Source organism: Hyla sarda, chromosome 10 (assembly GCF_029499605.1).
Source record: "Hyla sarda isolate aHylSar1 chromosome 10, aHylSar1.hap1, whole genome shotgun sequence".
Taxonomy (NCBI): domain Eukaryota; kingdom Metazoa; phylum Chordata; class Amphibia; order Anura; family Hylidae; genus Hyla; species Hyla sarda.
In genome coordinates, this window is record NC_079198.1 from 129,864,086 (window position 1) to 129,887,035 (window position 22,950).

General features: G+C 38.7%; 1 protein-coding gene across 1 annotated transcript; it reads right to left on the bottom strand.

The window, feature by feature from the left end:
- Positions 1-202: 202 nt before the first annotated feature.
- LOC130293256 (nicotinamide N-methyltransferase-like) lies at positions 203-22,597 on the bottom strand. Its single transcript, XM_056541757.1, has 3 exons — positions 22,507-22,597; positions 1,986-2,193; positions 203-1,049 (listed from the first exon to the last, which is right to left on the bottom strand). Exons 1-3 carry the CDS (start codon positions 22,595-22,597, stop codon positions 620-622), a joined length of 729 nt encoding a protein of 242 aa, XP_056397732.1. The 3' UTR covers positions 203-619.
- Between the last annotated feature and the right edge of the window lie 353 nt (positions 22,598-22,950).

Below are 22,950 nucleotides of genomic sequence, written 5' to 3' on the forward strand. Positions count from 1 at the left end.
GCAGCTAATAAGTACTGGAAGGATTAAGATTTTTTAATAGAAGTAATTTACAAATATGTTTAACTTTCTGCCACCAGTTGATTTAAAAGAAAAAAGGTTTTCACTGAAGTACTTTGGGCACAAAGCTTTGCAAATGTAAAAATATTTAATTTCCAACACAAAATTGAGGTTTTAAATGTGTACTTATACCATGTAGGTTCCACATGGCTGCATTAGGGTTATATAAAGCATACACTTTAGGCAAAAAACTTTGCAAATGTAAAAATGTTTGTACAAGCCTCATGACAAGGGAGAGGGAGGGGGGGGGGGGAGGAGCAAGTTATTCATGCTCCTAAATAAACTCCTCCAGGAGAACTGCTAGAAGAGAGAGCATAGCTAGCCATAGATCAAAAGGTATTTTACACATAAAAACATGCATATTATCATGCTTACAGGTCTTAGGGCACATTACTACACTGACTTGTGCATTTTATTTTAAAATGTTCTTACTAATGACAGTAAATCTTAAATTGTTTCTATTTAAGAATCCAGTTATCATATATTTTTCAACTGTTAGTGATTATATTGATATCTTTTTTAAATATAATTTATTGTAAATTTTGCATCTTTTTTATAAGCATTAAGCATCTTTTACCTTGCGGGCTACTATGAAGTGCAAATCCTCATAATCAACGTTATCACTCTCCACTGAGGTGGGGATGATCTTGTCTTTCTCAATGACAAAGCCAGCATTATTTATGGCTTTTCTTACAAACTTCTCATTTACTGCCAGTGTAGAAAATTTGTGGTCACCAATCTTAAAAAAAGTCATATTGAGAGCAATAAAAAAGACCAGATATCCACCAACTTTCAGCCAGGATGTAAAGGTTTTCAAGTTGACCTTAAAGTCCTCTTTAGTCCTGCAGACGCCGTTTAAGAAGTAAACCATGAGCACGCAATCCACTTTAGGTATAGGCACCGATTCCTTAGACCCTTCATCGGATAAATTATACCTAAAGACCCCTTTAACTGCTCTTCTCACTTGCTCTTCTTTTTCCTGCCATCCATCTCTAAAAAAAAAATAGAATTTAAGAATTATGACAGATAATTTCATAGTTTTATGCACAAGCTAAACCAGTCTAAATGATGTCCAGCAGGATAAAAATAGTTTCTCCTGGGGGTCATTAAAGTGGTAAGGGACATTAAATTCCTCATTATATTAACCCCACCTCCCCATATTCATTGTATTCGTTATCTGAATAGGACAGTCTGCCAGATAAGAAATACTTTATAACACGTAACAAAGAGAGGGGAGGGGGGGGGGGGGGGTCATCTGCTATAAGGGTCGTCTGCTATGAAAAGAATTCTGGACCTTTTACCAATTTTAGATATTTCTGCCGGATGGGCATGTTATTTTCAATTTAACAGAAGACTATTAAATTAGGCCAAGCTGATACAAAAAATTTAAGGTTATTGTTTGATTTTTCTGGTATAGTAGTATCATCCACTACATTAAGGCTGCAATCACATACGGTGGCTTATTAGCGGCTTTGCTGCAAATGACCGCAATTGCTTTTTAAAAATGATGCATTTTATCCCAATTAACATAATTCTTCCATTTTTCTTACATATAGGGAGAATACCAGCAGTTCAATAACAGGAGGGAGAGCACTAAAATCACCTTGACACTACTCTAAAAGGTTAATGTGACAAAACCATGCAGATTTTTAAAAATATTTTTAATGGACCAGCACGCTTTAATATATCATTTTTGACTATTGAAATAAGTTATACCCTGGCCAAGTGTATCTCTCTATTGCTCCCATATTTCAATACTTTTACTCTCATTCTGGACAAACCATACTTTTGGAACAAGGAAATACTGGCTATGTGAATGGTCAGGAGGATCTCATTTATCGTGTAATTTTTAAACAAATGAGTATCTTCTGTATCTATTAGTTCCAAAATACCCAAGTTTTACAATTTATATGAATTAGTCTACATACGCGTTGCCTTCAAGTTCACATGTTAATTTTGCAGCATGTGACCAGTCTGTTGCCTCGTCTCCTTTTTCCAGCCATTTCTTGATGTGCCTGACACTGGTATTCGTGGTGTCCATGACATAGATATTCTTGAAGACGTTGCTGGCAGAGAAGAGTGGGAAGACCATTCCGGCAGCACCCATTTCAAGCAATGAGTCTCCTTTCACGTGTCCTGTAGAAAAGAGGAGAAATAAGAATTATCCAAATAGAGAAGGGGACAGACTTTACTACTATCACATGTCCTGTAGGGAGATAGGGATTAAATTACACTTGCCTACAAGAAAACATGGGAGTAAAGAAGCCAATTTCTACATAGGGCTAGTCATCAGGATTTCTGGTATACATTTTTTTTTCATAGTCCTTTCAGTGCTAAGATATAAACCTATTTTGTTGTTATGCAAATGAGGCTCCAAATCGCATGAGGGCATTTCTCTGGCCCAGGTAGGGCCAGCCCATGACCTCTTTCTCTAGTTCTGGCTTAGTGTGTCAGCCAAAGGGGGTAGGTGGATGGAAGTGGGCCAGTGGGCAGTAATACCCATTTACCCTTTAGCAATACAGGTTTATTTTTTACCTTAAGGTTGACTTTGGTCCCTGATGATCCAGTGCAGGGCACAATTAAAGGTATTGGAAAAAGGGACTATGGAGCATTTTAAATTCCTGTTGCAATTCAGAAAAGTGCTTAATACCGTAATATGTATATACCTGATAGAGGAATCAAATACCTGTCCTTTTTCACGACGGGAAACCAGTGAGTTTGACCAGATCAGAAAGCGCAGGGGATGTTCCACAACTGAGTATAAGGGGAAGCATAATTTATGGTTAAGATGTAAGGTAGGTGATGATTGGAGTTGAGACAGACACCATTGTGCTCCACAATAGCTAAAAGGTAGGGAGATCTAAAGAAGCGAGTTTGAACAGCATGAGTAGAGCCCACCCCTGCAGTACTGGTTCACCTCTTAAGGTGCTGGGTCTGGGTGGCGAAAAAATACATCTCCAGACTTGGAATTGCTAAACCACCTTCTGGTTTACTATATTATAGTGTTTCCAAACCTGGAATCACCTTTTTTCCAAACCAATTCACCAAAGAGAAATGACAGTAAATAAGATATGAAAATCCCGCACTCACCGCGTCCATCGCTAAATCAATGAAGGCACATGGAAAGGAAGAGGGTGGAGAAGGTAGTTGGGGGCTAGGAGGCCGGAAGAAGTGCTAATTAGCACAAAACCACTGGTCGTTGCCTCTGAGCCCCCGTCTACCTACACCTCCTTCCTTTCCATGTGCATTCATTGATTTAGCGATGGACACGGTGAGTGCAGGATTTTCATATCTTATTTACTGTCATTGATTTTACCTTACCTCTTTTATCAGTGCACCACCTATACCATCCTACACATTTTTTGTTTGAGTTGCATCCACGTAGTTTCTCCATTTATATTATGTTAGTGAACTGTGCCTCCTTTGTTCCTTCCTTACTTGGATCACCAAAGAGAAAGTCAATCTCTCTAATCGGCAACTGGAGAGTTATGCAAACAGTTCAAGTTGCAGCATCCATATCATCTTAACCAAGTTCAACCTCCACACTACCGAAGCTGGTAACTTACCCCACAAGTGCAATTTTAGGTGAAACTTAGTAATCAACATAGATACACACTGTAGTGGTGTGGAAGGAGTGTAAGAGTCCTCAGAAAGAGGAGCCATCGGCATAAAGCAGATTTGGTTCAGTTAATGCAGAGACCAAAGTAGCCACCAAAAGTTTAAATGGAGATATAATGGCAGGGAAGAGCGGTACGCTAAGAAACAGAAGCATGTAGTCCATGTACAAGGTGATACGCTCCTCTAGTGCCGCATAGCGAAAACCTTAGATCATAGCGAAATTCTAAATAAGGCAGTAAGCAGCTCTATTGTGAAGAAAAGCAGCAGGGGTGATCGAGGGCACCTGTGTGACCTGCAGGAGTCTGTTCAAATATCCCAGGGTGAGAGAGCATGAGACTAGCAGTGGAGCTGGTGGCTAGTGTTGCGCTTAACTGGTGGGGAACTGGAGACACTGTGCCCATCGCTGGAATGAAGCAAAGTAAGAATTACAAAAGAAATGAACTATCAGTGACATCTATGCCAGGTGTGTAGTGTTAATAAAGGGGTAACTCTGTTAAAGACAATGGTCATGAAATGTTTTATCCACCCATTGTCAAGGGAGGCTGCTTTCTTTTTGTGTAACATTGTGACATGCATTTGCCATGTAGGCAGCACATTGCGGCCATGAGTGGTCAGGAAGTAACTATTAGAAGTTGATGTCTTAGTGGTTGTGAAGAATCCTTAAAATTACCATGGAAACCCTGTCACTGCATCAAGTCTAAGGTATTCACCCAAAAGGTTGTTTCCAGTCCATACTGTGAGGGCCTAGTTCTTCAAGTATCCTGTCTCCAGCTCAAAGGAGGATTGCTGCTTAGCCACAAGTGAAAAAGTACTTCTTTACATACTCTAATCTCTTTGTGGACCTTCTTTACATACTCTAATCTCTATGTGGACCTACTTTACATACTCTAATCTCTATGTGGACCTACTTTACATACTCTAATCTCTATGTGGACCTACTTTACATACTCTAATCTCTTTGTGGACCTTCTTTACATATTCTAATCTCTATGTGGACCTACTTTACATACTCTAATCTCTATGTGGACCTACTTTACATACTCTAATCTCATGTGGACCTTCTTTACATACTCTAATCTCATGTGGACCTACTTTACATACTCTAATCTCTGTGTGGACCTTCTTTACATACTCTAATCTCTATGTAGACCTTCTTTACATACTCTAATTTCTTTGGGGACCTACTTTACATACTCTAATCTCTATGTGGACCTACTTTACATACTCTAATCTCTTTGTGGACCTTCTTTACATACTCTAATCTCTATGTGGACCTACTTTACATACTCTAATCTCTTTGTGGACCTACTTTACATACTCTAATCTCTTTGTGGACCTACTTTACATACTCTAATCTCTTTGTGGACCTTCTTTACATACTCTAATCTCTTTGTGGACCTTCTTTACATACTCTAATCTCTTTGTGGACCTACTTTACATACTCTAATCTCTTTGTGGACCTACTTTACATACTCTAATCTCTTTGTGGACCTTCTTTACATACTCTAATCTCTTTGTGGACCTTCTTTACATACTCTAATCTCTTTGTGGACCTTCTTTACATACTCTAATTTCTTTGTGGACCTACTTTACATACTCTAATCTCTATGTGGACCTTCTTTACATACTCTAATCTCTTTGTGGACCTACTTTACATACTCTAATCTCTTTGTGGACCTTCTTTACATACTCTAATCTCTATGTGGACCTACTTTACATACTCTAATCTCTATGTGGACCTTCTTTACATACTCTAATCTCTTTGTGGACCTACTTTACATACTCTAATCTCATGTGGACCTTCTTTACATACTCTAATCTCTTTGTGGACCTAATTTACATACTCTAATCTCTTTGTGGACCTACTTTACATACTCTAATCTCTTTGTGGACCTAATTTACATACTCTAATCTCTTTGTGGACCTAATTTACATACTCTAATCTCTTTGTGGACCTACTTTACATACTCTAATCTCTTTGTGGACCTTCTTTACATACTCTAATCTCTATGTGGACCTTCTTTACATACTCTAATTTCTTTGTGGACCTACTTTACATACTCTAATCTCTTTGTGGACCTTCTTTACATACTCTAATCTCTTTGTGGACCTACTTTACATACTCTAATCTCTTTGTGGACCTTCTTTACATACTCTAATCTCTTTGTGGACCTACTTTACATACTCTAATCTCTATGTGGACCTAATTTACATACTCTAATCTCTTTGTGGACCTAATTTACTTACTCTAATCTCTTTGTGGACCTAATTTACCTACTCTAATCTCATGTGGACCTTCTTTACATACACGAATCTCTTTGTGGACCTTCTTTACATACTCTAATCTCTATGTGGACCTACTTTACATACTCTAATCTCTTTGTGGACCTACTTTACATACTCTAATCTCTTTGTGGACCTAATTTACATACTCTAATCTCTTTGTGGACCTAATTTACATACTCTAATCTCTTTGTGGACCTAATTTACATACTCTAATCTCTTTGTGGACCTATTTTACATACTCTAATCTCTTTGCGGGCCTAATTTACATACTCTAATCTCTTTGTGGGCCTAATTTACATACTCTAATCTCATGTGGACCTACTTTACATACTCTAATATCTTTTTGGACCTACTTTACATACTCTAATCTCTTTGTGGACCTACTTTACATACTCTAATCTCTTTGTGGACCTTCTTTACATACTCTAATCTCTTTGTGGACCTACTTTACATACTCTAATTTCTTTGTGGACCTACTTTACATACTCTAATCTCTTTGTGGACCTACTTTACATACTCTAATCTCTGTGTGGACCTACTTTACATACTCTAATCTCTTTGTGGACCTACTTTACATACTCTAATGTCTTTATGGACCTTCTTTACATACTCTAATCTCTTTGTGGACCTACTTTACATTCTCTAATCTCTTTGTGGACCTACTTTACATACTCTAATCTCTATGTGGACCTACTTTACATACTCTAATCTCTATGTGGACCTTCTTTACATACTCTAATCTCATGTGGACCTACTTTACATACTCTAATCTCTATGTGGACCTTCTTTACATACTCTAATCTCATGTGGACCTACTTTACATACTCTAATCTCTGTGTGGACCTTCTTTACATACTCTAATTTCTTTGGGGACCTACTTTACATACTCTAATCTCTATGTGGACCTACTTTACATACTCTAATCTCTTTGTGGACCTTCTTTACATACTCTAATCTCTATGTGGACCTACTTTACATACTCTAATCTCTTTGTGGACCTACTTTACATACTCTAATCTCTTTGTGGACCTACTTTACATACTCTAATCTCTTTGTGGACCTTCTTTACATACTCTAATCTCTTTGTGGACCTACTTTACATACTCTAATCTCTTTGTGGACCTTCTTTACATACTCTAATCTCTTTGTGGACCTTCTTTACATACTCTAATTTCTTTGTGGACCTACTTTACATACTCTAATCTCTATGTGGACCTTCTTTACATACTCTAATCTCTTTGTGGACCTACTTTACATACTCTAATCTCTTTGTGGACCTTCTTTACATACTCTAATCTCTATGTGGACCTACTTTACATACTCTAATCTCTATGTGGACCTTCTTTACATACTCTAATCTCTTTGTGGACCTACTTTACATACTCTAATCTCATGTGGACCTTCTTTACATACTCTAATCTCTTTGTGGACCTAATTTACATACTCTAATCTCTTTGTGGACCTACTTTACATACTCTAATCTCTTTGTGGACCTAATTTACATACTCTAATCTCTTTGTGGACCTAATTTACATACTCTAATCTCTTTGTGGACCTACTTTACATACTCTAATCTCTTTGTGGACCTTCTTTACATACTCTAATCTCTATGTGGACCTTCTTTACATACTCTAATTTCTTTGTGGACCTACTTTACATACTCTAATCTCTTTGTGGACCTTCTTTACATACTCTAATCTCTTTGTGGACCTACTTTACATACTCTAATCTCTTTGTGGACCTTCTTTACATACTCTAATCTCTTTGTGGACCTACTTTACATACTCTAATCTCTATGTGGACCTAATTTACATACTCTAATCTCTTTGTGGACCTAATTTACTTACTCTAATCTCTTTGTGGACCTAATTTACCTACTCTAATCTCATGTGGACCTTCTTTACATACACGAATCTCTTTGTGGACCTTCTTTACATACTCTAATCTCTATGTGGACCTACTTTACATACTCTAATCTCTTTGTGGACCTTCTTTACATATTCTAATCTCTATGTGGACCTACTTTACATACTCAAATCTCTATGTGGACCTACTTTACATACTCTAATCTCATGTGGACCTTCTTTACATACTCTAATCTCATGTGGACCTACTTTACATACTCTAATCTCTGTGTGGACCTTCTTTACATACTCTAATCTCTATGTAGACCTTCTTTACATACTCTAATTTCTTTGGGGACCTACTTTACATACTCTAATCTCTATGTGGACCTACTTTACATACTCTAATCTCTTTGTGGACCTTCTTTACATACTCTAATCTCTATGTGGACCTACTTTACATACTCTAATCTCTTTGTGGACCTACTTTACATACTCTAATCTCTTTGTGGACCTACTTTACATACTCTAATCTCTTTGTGGACCTTCTTTACATACTCTAATCTCTTTGTGGACCTTCTTTACATACTCTAATCTCTTTGTGGACCTACTTTACATACTCTAATCTCTTTGTGGACCTACTTTACATACTCTAATCTCTTTGTGGACCTTCTTTACATACTCTAATCTCTTTGTGGACCTTCTTTACATACTCTAATCTCTTTGTGGACCTTCTTTACATACTCTAATTTCTTTGTGGACCTACTTTACATACTCTAATCTCTATGTGGACCTTCTTTACATACTCTAATCTCTTTGTGGACCTACTTTACATACTCTAATCTCTTTGTGGACCTTCTTTACATACTCTAATCTCTATGTGGACCTACTTTACATACTCTAATCTCTATGTGGACCTTCTTTACATACTCTAATCTCTTTGTGGACCTACTTTACATACTCTAATCTCATGTGGACCTTCTTTACATACTCTAATCTCTTTGTGGACCTAATTTACATACTCTAATCTCTTTGTGGACCTACTTTACATACTCTAATCTCTTTGTGGACCTAATTTACATACTCTAATCTCTTTGTGGACCTAATTTACATACTCTAATCTCTTTGTGGACCTACTTTACATACTCTAATCTCTTTGTGGACCTTCTTTACATACTCTAATCTCTATGTGGACCTTCTTTACATACTCTAATTTCTTTGTGGACCTACTTTACATACTCTAATCTCTTTGTGGACCTTCTTTACATACTCTAATCTCTTTGTGGACCTACTTTACATACTCTAATCTCTTTGTGGACCTTCTTTACATACTCTAATCTCTTTGTGGACCTACTTTACATACTCTAATCTCTATGTGGACCTAATTTACATACTCTAATCTCTTTGTGGACCTAATTTACTTACTCTAATCTCTTTGTGGACCTAATTTACCTACTCTAATCTCATGTGGACCTTCTTTACATACACGAATCTCTTTGTGGACCTTCTTTACATACTCTAATCTCTATGTGGACCTACTTTACATACTCTAATCTCTTTGTGGACCTACTTTACATACTCTAATCTCTTTGTGGACCTAATTTACATACTCTAATCTCTTTGTGGACCTAATTTACATACTCTAATCTCTTTGTGGACCTAATTTACATACTCTAATCTCTTTGTGGACCTATTTTACATACTCTAATCTCTTTGCGGGCCTAATTTACATACTCTAATCTCTTTGTGGGCCTAATTTACATACTCTAATCTCATGTGGACCTACTTTACATACTCTAATATCTTTTTGGACCTACTTTACATACTCTAATCTCTTTGTGGACCTACTTTACATACTCTAATCTCTTTGTGGACCTTCTTTACATACTCTAATCTCTTTGTGGACCTACTTTACATACTCTAATTTCTTTGTGGACCTACTTTACATACTCTAATCTCTTTGTGGACCTACTTTACATACTCTAATCTCTGTGTGGACCTACTTTACATACTCTAATCTCTTTGTGGACCTACTTTACATACTCTAATGTCTTTATGGACCTTCTTTACATACTCTAATCTCTTTGTGGACCTACTTTACATTCTCTAATCTCTTTGTGGACCTACTTTACATACTCTAATCTCTATGTGGACCTACTTTACATACTCTAATCTCTATGTGGACCTTCTTTACATACTCTAATCTCATGTGGACCTACTTTACATACTCTAATCTCTATGTGGACCTTCTTTACATACTCTAATCTCATGTGGACCTACTTTACATACTCTAATCTCTGTGTGGACCTTCTTTACATACTCTAATTTCTTTGGGGACCTACTTTACATACTCTAATCTCTATGTGGACCTACTTTACATACTCTAATCTCTTTGTGGACCTTCTTTACATACTCTAATCTCTATGTGGACCTACTTTACATACTCTAATCTCTTTGTGGACCTACTTTACATACTCTAATCTCTTTGTGGACCTACTTTACATACTCTAATCTCTTTGTGGACCTTCTTTACATACTCTAATCTCTTTGTGGACCTACTTTACATACTCTAATCTCTTTGTGGACCTTCTTTACATACTCTAATCTCTTTGTGGACCTTCTTTACATACTCTAATTTCTTTGTGGACCTACTTTACATACTCTAATCTCTATGTGGACCTTCTTTACATACTCTAATCTCTTTGTGGACCTACTTTACATACTCTAATCTCTTTGTGGACCTTCTTTACATACTCTAATCTCTATGTGGACCTACTTTACATACTCTAATCTCTATGTGGACCTTCTTTACATACTCTAATCTCTTTGTGGACCTACTTTACATACTCTAATCTCATGTGGACCTTCTTTACATACTCTAATCTCTTTGTGGACCTAATTTACATACTCTAATCTCTTTGTGGACCTACTTTACATACTCTAATCTCTTTGTGGACCTAATTTACATACTCTAATCTCTTTGTGGACCTAATTTACATACTCTAATCTCTTTGTGGACCTACTTTACATACTCTAATCTCTTTGTGGACCTTCTTTACATACTCTAATCTCTATGTGGACCTTCTTTACATACTCTAATTTCTTTGTGGACCTACTTTACATACTCTAATCTCTTTGTGGACCTTCTTTACATACTCTAATCTCTTTGTGGACCTACTTTACATACTCTAATCTCTTTGTGGACCTTCTTTACATACTCTAATCTCTTTGTGGACCTACTTTACATACTCTAATCTCTATGTGGACCTAATTTACATACTCTAATCTCTTTGTGGACCTAATTTACTTACTCTAATCTCTTTGTGGACCTAATTTACCTACTCTAATCTCATGTGGACCTTCTTTACATACACGAATCTCTTTGTGGACCTTCTTTACATACTCTAATCTCTATGTGGACCTACTTTACATACTCTAATCTCTTTGTGGACCTACTTTACATACTCTAATCTCTTTGTGGACCTAATTTACATACTCTAATCTCTTTGTGGACCTAATTTACATACTCTAATCTCTTTGTGGACCTAATTTACATACTCTAATCTCTTTGTGGACCTATTTTACATACTCTAATCTCTTTGCGGGCCTAATTTACATACTCTAATCTCTTTGTGGGCCTAATTTACATACTCTAATCTCATGTGGACCTACTTTACATACTCTAATATCTTTTTGGACCTACTTTACATACTCTAATCTCTTTGTGGACCTACTTTACATACTCTAATCTCTTTGTGGACCTTCTTTACATACTCTAATCTCTTTGTGGACCTACTTTACATACTCTAATTTCTTTGTGGACCTACTTTACATACTCTAATCTCTTTGTGGACCTACTTTACATACTCTAATCTCTGTGTGGACCTACTTTACATACTCTAATCTCTTTGTGGACCTACTTTACATACTCTAATGTCTTTATGGACCTTCTTTACATACTCTAATCTCTTTGTGGACCTACTTTACATTCTCTAATCTCTTTGTGGACCTACTTTACATACTCTAATCTCTTTGTGGACCTACTTTACATACTCTAATCTCTTTGTGGACCTACTTTACATACTCTAATCTCTATGTGGACCTTCTTTACATACTCTAATCTCTATGTGGACCTTCTTTACATACTCTAATCTCTATGTGGACCTTCTTTACATACTCTAATCTCTTTGTGGACCTACTTTACATACTCTAATCTCTTTGTGGACCTTCTTTACATACTCTAATCTCTTTGTGGACCTTCTTTACATACTCTAATCTCTTTGTGGACCTAATTTACATACTCTAATCTCTTTGTGGACCTACTTTACATTCTCTAATCTCTTTGTGGACCTAATTTACATACTCTAATCTCTTTGTGGACTTAATTTACATACTCTAATCTCATGTGGACCTTCTTTACATACACGAATCTCTATGTGGACCTACTTTACATACTCTAATCTCTTTGTGGACCTACTTTACATACTCTAATCTCTTTGTGGACCTACTTTACATACTCTAATCTCTTTGTGGACCTTCTTTACATACTCTAATCTCTATGTGGACCTAATTTACATACTCTAATCTCTTTGTGGACCTAATTTACATACTCTAATCTCTTTGTGGATCTAATTTACATACTCTAATCTCTTTGTGGACCTAATTTACATACTCTAATCTCTTTGTGGACCTAATTTACACACTCTAATCTCTTTGTGGACCTTCTTTACATACTCTAATCTCTTTGTGGACCTTCTTTACATACTCTAATCTCTTTGTGGACCTTCTTTACATACTCTAATCTCTTTGTGGACCTACTTTACATACTCTAATCTCTTTGTGGACCTAATTTACATACTCTAATCTCTTTGTGGACCTAATTTACATACTCTAATCTCTTTGTGGACCTAATTTACATACTCTAATCTCATGTGGACCTAATTTACATACACGAATCTCTTTGTGGACCTTCTTTACATACTCTAATCTCTATGTGGACCTACTTTACATACTCTAATCTCTTTGTGGACCTACTTTACATACTCTAATCTCTTTGTGGACCTAATTTACATACTCTAATCTCTTTGTGGACCTAATTTACATACTCTAATCTCTTTGTGGACCTAATTTACATACTCTAATCTCTTTGTGGACCTATTTTACATACTCTAATCTCTTTGCGGGCCTAATTTACATACTCTAATCTCTTTGTGGGCCTAATTTACATACTCTAATCTCATGTGGACCTACTTTACATACTCTAATCTCTTTTTGGACCTACTTTACATACTCTAATCTCTTTGTGGACCTACTTTACATACTCTAATCTCTTTGTGGACCTTCTTTACATACTCTAATCTCTTTGTGGACCTACTTTACATACTCTAATTTCTTTGTGGACCTACTTTACATACTCTAATCTCTTTGTGGACCTACTTTACATACTCTAATCTCTGTGTGGACCTACTTTACATACTCTAATCTCTTTGTGGACCTACTTTACATTCTCTAATCTCTTTGTGGACCTACTTTACATACTCTAATCTCTTTGTGGACCTACTTTACATACTCTAATCTCTTTGTGGACCTACTTTACATACTCTAATCTCTTTGTGGACCTACTTTACATACTCTAATCTCTTTGTGGACCTACTTTACATACTCTAATCTCTTTGTGGACCTACTTTACATACTCTAATCTCATGTGGACCTACTTTACATACTCTAATCTCTTTGTGGACCTACTTTACATACTCTAATCTCTTTGTGGACCTACTTTACATACTCTAATCTCTGTGTGGACCTACTTTACATACTCTTATCTCTTTGTGGACCTACTTTACATATTTTATTCTCATGTGGACCTACTTTACAATCTCTTTGTAGACCTACAGTTGGAGTTAGTGCTGTGTGGCTCAACATGTCAAATAAGTTTTTCAGTGTATGCTTTGCACATAGGGTATCGAGCAACAAACCAACCTGTATAGGCCGTTGACAGTAGACAACAACTACTTGGACTATATCTTGCCTGCAAATCATTTACCAATAACAACACCTTCTAGTACGAGAAGCTCTTTTAAGACATTACAGTCAGTATATCTGCTATTAAAGCAACTCTTAATTGGACAGTGACCAACTATTCACTCATGTTCCTAAAACCTCTAACTTTTCATCTCTGTGCCAATGAGCCTGTGTTTGCTTGGACCTGCACAGAACATTCAGTCAATTTTTTGTTGTTGTTTGCCAGTTATGTTGGATTTCCTATTCCTGCACTTTATAGTATGGGTATACCCCTTTAACAAAAGGGTTGTTTGGGATCACAGAAGATTAACAAGTTAACCATACCCCCCTGCCAGGAGACATCCCCATCTGCATAGGACTACTACTCCAAGTCAGCCTGTACTACAACACATATCCTCCTCTTGGGCACAAAAATAAAGACATATGCTACTGTATGCTATACAGTACATGTATATGCAATGTACACTGCAAATTTTGTGAATAGAACATTTGTTACTTAAAGGTGCTACAACAATTCCTGGATTCTTCTCTTACTCACAGAGGCAGAGCAGGACAAGTAGTATTACTGTACCAAACCACCTTGAAACCATGGCCTTATACAGTACCTTACATGGTGATTTTTATAGTGGAAATAAAAGCGATGTGGACTTGTCACATCCTCAGCGACCCTCGACCCCACTAAGTTACAAATGATGTCTAGATGTCCCCTAGAGATACATACCTGAAGAAAACAATTCATGCAATAGTTTTGTAGGTTCAACAACGTTTTCTTCAATGATGTCGACTCCTCCATGGGAAAAGTGACTCTCCACAAAGTCTTTGGCATTGCACTCTTCGTCATGATAATGCTTAAGGATGGTGAAAGACATTGTGACTGCTTTGTGTCCTGTGAAGAGATTCTGCTATCTGATCCTTATATACCATCCAGGAGAACAACATGACATGAGTCCTTTATAATATATTATGTTATTTATGGATGATATTTGACCAGAGAGATGTTTGTCTAGTATACTTTATTATGACACTTGTGGCTGTATTCGTCTAGACACCTTGTGGTTTCTAAATGTGTGTTCAGTGGGGGTAAAACTTTATCAGGTGGTTTCTGTATAATATTTGATTAGAGAGATGTTTGGCCAATATACTTTATCATGGACCTTGGGGCTGTATTCACAGCTTATAGACTGTCTAGGCACCTTGTGATTTCAAAATGTGTGTTCGGTGGGGGTATAACTTTATCAGGTGGTTTTTGGATAATATTTGATCTGAGAGAGGTTTTTATTACTTAAAGATTACTTTATTATGGACCTTTCTGCTGAAGTGTTTAGTGGGGTAAAACTTTTAATACATTTCAAAAGATGTTATTGGTAGTGACCCAAGTGCTGGGTCCTCTCATAGACCTGAATAGAGCTGTAAATGTATTGAGTCCCCGTTCACATCTATAGCGATGCCATTAATATATTACTTTTTGAAGATCACATGGACTCCAGGCGAAATCCAGGAATAATGATCTTTTTTAAATAATGCTGGCCATATCAAAAGAATAAACAAAATAAAGCCTTACCTACCCACTCTGGTCCCCCGCAGGTCTTTGGCCACTTTGCTCTTTTTCCTGCCTGAAACATGATGCATGCTTCCGCAGCTCTCGTTTGGCTCTGCCTTGTCCTCCAGTGTTTTCATTTCTTTCTTGATGTAGGACCTGCTGGTTTAGCCAATTACTGGCGGAGATGGGACACTGCTTTAGCCAGTGATTCGCTGGCCAGCAGGTTCTTACAGCCAGCACTCGTCTTGGAAGACTGCGGGTCTGGGTGGGGCCGAACAAGAGCTGCAGAGGACCATGGCTAATTAAGTATATGTTTTCACTCCCTCTTACCACCATATTATACCTTTTCCTTTTTAATCCTGTAGTACCCCCTTTAGAGCCTATTACATGTTATTGATAGTCTGACAAAACTGAAGGTACACCCACAGCCACATGGGTGGTTTATATAAATGTCTACAAGCCCTTATTATACTGGATAATTCATAAAAAGCTACAGAGCTAGAGGTCGCTTGTTCTTGGTATGGACTAAATATATTTGTATAAAATCTATGCTGGTAAATGCAGTGTGTGTACATTAGTTCCCAAATCGAAGTCATCCCCATAACTGGAAGCTCCTGGGCTCCAATTCAATGATGACAATAATGTGGAGGCCTGGCCAGAATCCTTTGCCAGTATTATATACTTTAGATTTTTCTGAAATTAGTACAGTCTTTTCTCTTTAATGGATGGAAAAAAGCTACGATGATAAAATGTTTTCTTAAATTTTAGCATTTCGGTAGGATATTCACAAGGATAAAGCTGCACAAGGGCCTTGTGTTTTTACTGGATTCTGTATTTGCCTTTGGTCATACCAGTGCCCACCTTAATTCAGGGAACTTCACCCGGATATGTAGATTGTAGTTTCACAATTTGCCACAAAAGTAAGTGAAATTAGGTGCTACAGTCTATATATCTGCATTTGCCATGATTACCCCCTTTTGAGATCCTTGTCCAGTTAGTTTCAGTTAATTGGGCATTAAAGGGGTACTCCAGTAGAATTGTTTTTTTTTCTAAATCAACTGGTACCAGAAACTTAAACTGATTTGTTAATTAGCGATAAAAGTAACTTCACCTTTATTTTCACCCAGATTAAAACATTGACATGGATTCGTCTCAGAAACAATGGCAATAACATAAAACTCAGGCAACGTCCAGCTTGACGTGTTTCAGGTCATGTGACCTTTCATCAGATGCATGATGGGTAGTGGGGAGATGGAAAGATATATAAAGCTGAATAGAACAGGTGTGAATACCACAGGTGAGGGTTTAACCCCATACGTTCCAGGTTCCAAACATTTCACCACTACAAATCATGAAATCGAACATAATATATGATTGCAAAAAAACCTTTATCCATAAAGAAATATAAGGAAAAAACATCTAATATCAGAACATCAGACCTTAAATTAAGACCATATGGCTGCAATGTATGTAATGAGTAGATCCAGAAAACTTCTCTATTGTGCAAAACCTTTCTGGTTGCTGAACTACTTTGATACCATAAAATTGAAAATCAGACACATCGCCTGAATGTACAGTTCTAAAGTGTTTTTATACATTCGAAGTAAGACGTACTGTTGACCCTTTCAGGTGTTCTTGAATCCTTTTATTCAAAGCTCTTTTTGTACTGCCAATATAGGAAATGTTGCAACTTCTGCAGAAGATCCTATATACTACATATGTGGACTGGCAATTAATGAAATGTTGAATGGCAACAGGTTTAAGATCATTCATAGCTATTGAAGAATACCCCTGTTCCATTCAGCTCTAGATATCTTTCCATCTCCCCACTACCCACCATGCATCTGATGAAAGGTCACATGACCTGAAATGTGTCATGCTGGACTTTTCCTGAGTTTTATGTTATTGCCATTGTGTCTGAGACAAATCCATGTCGATGTTTTAATCTGGATGAAAATAAAGGTGAAGTTACTTTTATCGCTGGCTTCTGCTGTTCTATATCACCATTGGAGGTTTCTCTGCCGTGTGAAAGGATTGGGTGAGCTGACGTCTTCTGCTCCATACATGAACTGTGTTTAGGTGTACCTCACACCTGTCGTGCTTCCCAATCTATCATGTCCTCACCATTAGAGACCAACGCCATGCCTCCGATTCCAGACGAGGGTTTACTTCTCCTCAAAGATGTTGAAAATCGAATTTAAAGGCGTGATGCGGCTCTTGAAATTTTCAACATGGATCAAAATGCACCTTAACTCATTGGAAAAGTTACTTGTGAAAGAAACAAAATTGTGGTGGGAAGTTACTACTATTGAAATGTATTTGTCTAAAGGACTTATTCCAAGGTGTTTATGCCGGAAGAAAATTCCCACCATTAACATCGGTGAAGACCGGCAAAAATCTTGGAATGCTGCGTTGAGTGTTCTGCTAAACTTATCAATATTTCATTGGAATCTGAGAAATAATCTTTATTGCATGTTAAATCGAATATTAAAACAACACAGGACTTATTTATGGACATTTATCAACGGGTTTAGTCAGGTTTTCTTTCCTATAATTGTCGCAAAATTGTCGCAACTGCGACTACGCGATTTTTCGTGCAACATTTTGACTGGAAAGCGAGAAAAGCAAGTTTTCCAAAAATTAACTACGTAGTAATAATTTTAAAATGGACTACGGGTAGTCAGGTATTTATTAACTACAACAGTCGCAACTGCGCAAAAAAAAGTCACAACAGGGTTAAAAATTAACTAAATTTACTCCAGCTCAAACATGGAGCAGAAAAAGCTACTACCAAAGTAAAAAAGGAAAAATTGCTTACGTGAAAGAAAATTATCAACAGGCTGAAACCAGTTGATAAATAAGTCACACATAAGCAAAAAAAAGGAAGGAAAAAATTACTAAAAAAAAGAATACACAAGCAAACATTGATAAATGTCCATCATTGTCTCCACATGCGGGCACCACCTTAGTGTGTGAACATGACACAAAGTTGAAACAAAATATTGCCAGGTTGGAGCATATTATCAAAGAAATGAAAAAAAGTTAGTTTCAAAGAGATCTGTATGATCATCAACCCAACAAAAGCGTTGAGCACAGTATGACTCATCGTCCCCAGGAAGCAGGAAGAAGACCGGCACCGTAGGACCAGGACACCGATATCGGTGCAACAGGGGAATGTGGGAAAGGTGAGTTAAAGTTTGTTTTGTTACTTTTTGCAGCCCGGGCACAGGAGATTATAAAAAATTTACACTTGGAGGGGTTGTGTGGGACCATTAACCCCTTAAAGACCCAGCCATTTTACACCTTAGGACCCGGCCATTTTACACCTTAGGACCCGGCCATTTTTTGCACATCTGACCACTGTCACTTTAAACATTAATAACTCTGGAATGCTTTTAGTTATCATTCTGATTCCGAGATTGTTTTTTTGTGACATATTCTACTTTAACATAGTGGTAAAATTTTGCGGTAACTTGCATCCTTTCTTGGTGAAAAATTTGAAAATTTTACATTTTTCTAACTTTGAAGCTCTCTGCTGTAAGGAAAATGGATATTCAAAATAATTTTTTTTTTTATTCACATATACAATATGTCCACTTTATGTTTGCATCATAAAATTGACGTGTTTTTACTTTTGGAAGACACCAGAGGGAGTTGTAGTTCTGCAACATCTGAAGGGCCAGATGTTACAGAACTACAACTCCCAGCATGCCTGGACAGGAAGGGCATGCTGAGGATGTGTAATTTTGCAACATCTGGAAGGGCACAGTGGTTTCCAAACTGTGGACCTCCAGATGTTGCAAAACTGCAACTCCCAGCATGCCCAGACGCCAAGGGCTGTCTGGGCATGCTGGGAGTTGTAGTGTAAGGGGACCAGATGGAGCAGTCCAGATCGCTTTACGGCGGTCTGGACTGCTGCAAAGGTCCCACAACGCTGCCGAAGATCAACTCACCTGTCGCCACCGCCGCTGCCTCCCCGGCCGGGATCCGGGTCTTCAGGGACGAGGTAAGTACTGGGGCCGGGCCCCAGCACTCCCCTGTCCCGCGCCGCGTCCTCCGGTCTTCCAGGGGCCAGGCAGGGCGGGATGAAGTAACCGCCCCCCCCCTGCGATTGGTCGGTTGGCTAACCGACGGATCGCAGGGGATAGGAGGAGGTGGCAGGCTTGCCACCTCGCTCCTATACTTCAGCATGGTCCTGGCTGTCTGTGACAACCGGGATCGTGCAAAGTTACCGTGCGGTAAGAGACCCGATCAGCCCGGTATCGCCGCAGATCGCAGGGGCGATTTCCCTCGCGACTTGCGACGATCGCCGGCATGGGGGGCCTACATGGCCCCCCTCGACGTTTGCCTTTGATGACTGCTGAAACATTTCAGCAGGCATCCACTTCTGATCTCTGCCCGGCGCGCGTCAGGGACCGGAAAACGCCAGGAGGACGGAAGAAGGACGTTCCTACGTCCGAAACAGCCGGCGTAGCCTCTGAGCGCCCCTTACGTCTCCGTCTATGCTGTGGTGATCCCGGACCTCGGGCCTGCAGCTGTTTACCCGCGGTGAGTGCACGCTACTCCCTTTCATTGTATTGTTTGATACTTTATCTAGTGTGTGCACCCCGCAGGTGCTGCGTTGCTACTTATCGGGTCCGGAGGCTGCCTGTGTATACCAGTGGTATCGTATATCTGCATGTTTAAGCTGCACGGTGTGCTCTCTCCCTCTCTAGTGGCTTAATTTACAAATCTGTTTACCTTTCTGGCACCAGTTGAAAAAAAAAAAAAAGGTTTTCCACCGGAGTACCCCTTTAATCAGAATGATGTGATCATGAGTTTTACCCACATATTTGTGGATCAGAATCTTAGTTTCTAAGATGTACATCTTGAGATCCATGATGGAAGTATTCGTATGTCAGGGTATCCAAAGCCTATAGCGACCAACTCGTTACTCACATTGACACGTTAAGTCATCATTACTAGATAGATCTATAATGTAATAATAGAGAGAGAGCTGGTGGCCTTCGGTTAATTTTACCTTTCGGTAGTGATTGTGTTTTGGATTGTGTGTAACTTTCACATATGAATTCCAATTCCCCCTCCCCTCCATAATTTGCTGTAAATCCAAAATCCAAACCTGACCAAATAAGAAAAATATTGTTTATGAAATACAAATGTGATATCATGTGCTGTACAAATGGGTTAGGGGATGGGAAGATATATCTATAAAATGTTCCATCTTTCGGCCCAAATCACCATATTCAAACATTTTAGCACAAACTCTGATACTTCCAAACAAAAATCAGTAAATTTTTTTTACTTTTATTTATCCTTTGCAAAAAACTTTTGGTTGCCACTGTAGTGGAAAAAGGCTTTGAATATAGCTCTAGTGTTGATTGTGTTATATACCTTTTGTCATGTGTTTTGCATATTCTCCCTGATTTATCCTAGCTTGAACAAATATCCACCTTGTCTGTTAATGGAGAATGATATTTCTAAAAATATGCTTTTTATTGGCTTGACATAGGATGAGTTGAGTAATGACTAGATCCATAAAGTACACACCATACCCTTCCTATAGAGTACAAACATGCCCCAGTTGCACCTGTAGATCAAGCTGTACGTTTCCCTGCCTTTCAATGTTTCATTACACCCCTCTATGCTTCCAGTTGAAATGTTCGCCTAAACAAAATGGCATGAATGAATGAATGGACTCCCATCTATGTCATATCTTCTGTATACGGTGAGAGTTATGTGCTATGAAATATACAATTCTGTGTTTGGAAAGAAGGTGGAACATTATTCCAGGAGGGATGTAGTACCCTCCCTGTGGGCTTACCAAGATGGAGGTGGAAACTCCTTCCAACCCACCCCCTGCTGAAAGGCATAAATATCATAGCCCAACATTAAAACTGTTTTGCAAGGGGAACCTTTATGTTTTTCTCCCTTTTTATTTAACACTATTTCACACAATTTTGTATGTCTTGTTATACCATTACAGTGATCCCTCGACTTATGAGGGCCTCGACATATGATCATTTCAACATATGATGGCCTCTCAGAGCCCATCGTATGTTGAAGGCAGCCTCGACATATGATGCTGCTGTGTGTCGGGGCCATCGTACAAACAGCTATCTGACAGCGCTGACAACTTCAGCAACTGAGAGATAGTTGTTTAATGTGCCCCGTGTGCCCCGTTCTGCCTCCTGTTGCTGTCCTGCTAACTCATACAGGCTTCCACTGTGAGCTCCGTGTAAGCCCCGCCCCCCCAGTGCTACCATAGCCAATAGCCTGCAGCATCTTGCTGCAGGTACCCAATGAGCTGCTGGCTGCCCTCCCCTTCCTTTCCTATAGAGCTGTAGTCGGCAGGATGGTAATGGAGGACATTCTGTCCCCCCTGAAGGTATTTAAAGAGCTGTAAAGTACTGTATGTGATGTCACACATCATATACAATACATAGACACACTATACACCCCATACATCAATGTTTCCCTATCAGTGTGCCTCCAGCTGTTGCAAAACTATAACTCCCAGCATGCCCAGACAGTCAATGGCTGTACATGCATGCTGGGAGTTGTAGTTGTGCAACAGCTGGAGGCACCCTGGTTTGTTAAACACTCCCCATACACTCCACATACAATGGTCATCCCAGAACCAATTGGCAGTTTCCCATAGAGATATGTATTCAACATACAATGGTTCCGAGGCCCCAGAACCAATTACTATTTTTACATAGACATATGTACTCGACATATGATGGTTTCAACATATGATGGTTCTCCTGGAACCAATTAATATCATATGTTGAGGGACCACTGTATCTCTATCTCTTTTTGTAAACTAAAGTACTTTACCTTTGTATACTTAATTCAAAAACATAAATATGTTGCGTTGGTGCTCTTACAATTCTAGTCCCATCGAGTTTAAGTTGGGGCTTGTGCATGTTACCGTTTTAACCCTAGAGATAGGGGGCATGTCTGTCTGTCACTTGCCCTCACTCTGCATGACTCATTTTCCTCCCTGAGTCAGCTGTGCTGCGCTGGGTCTCTTCATACAATCACTGCAGGCAGACATACCTGTTACAGGAAGAGGCTTGTCATATCGAGAGTTAGGATCGGCCATCCCAGCTGCAAAAATTTGTAAGCTGTAAAACTTACCTCTCCTGTTTACTGCTCTCCATGTCCGACAGGGTGTCCTGAAGTGAGCGCATTCCCTGCTTATCTCACACAGCCCGCCCTGCACAGTCATGTGACCTCACTGCGTACAGCGTCAGGTCATAGTGCGTTCTGTACACAGTCAGTCTGGAGGAGACCAAGGAGGAGGGGGAGGCTGGAGGGGTAAGTAGCACTTCACAGAGCTGTAGTTAGTTCCTTTTGCGCCCGAGGCAAGCCCAGAAAATTGCGGGGAAAAGTGGGGGAAAGTAGATAGGTAGCTGTTCTGTGGAGATCCTAAGTTTTTTTTGCTGTTTAAATAGCTATAGGGTGGCACTGGCAGGTGGTAGCAAAAAAAAATCACCACCATATAGTGATAGGATAATACTAACATACGGATACTGAATAAAGCCGCTGCGATTTTCCGACCGTAGGCAAAAACGCGGTCGA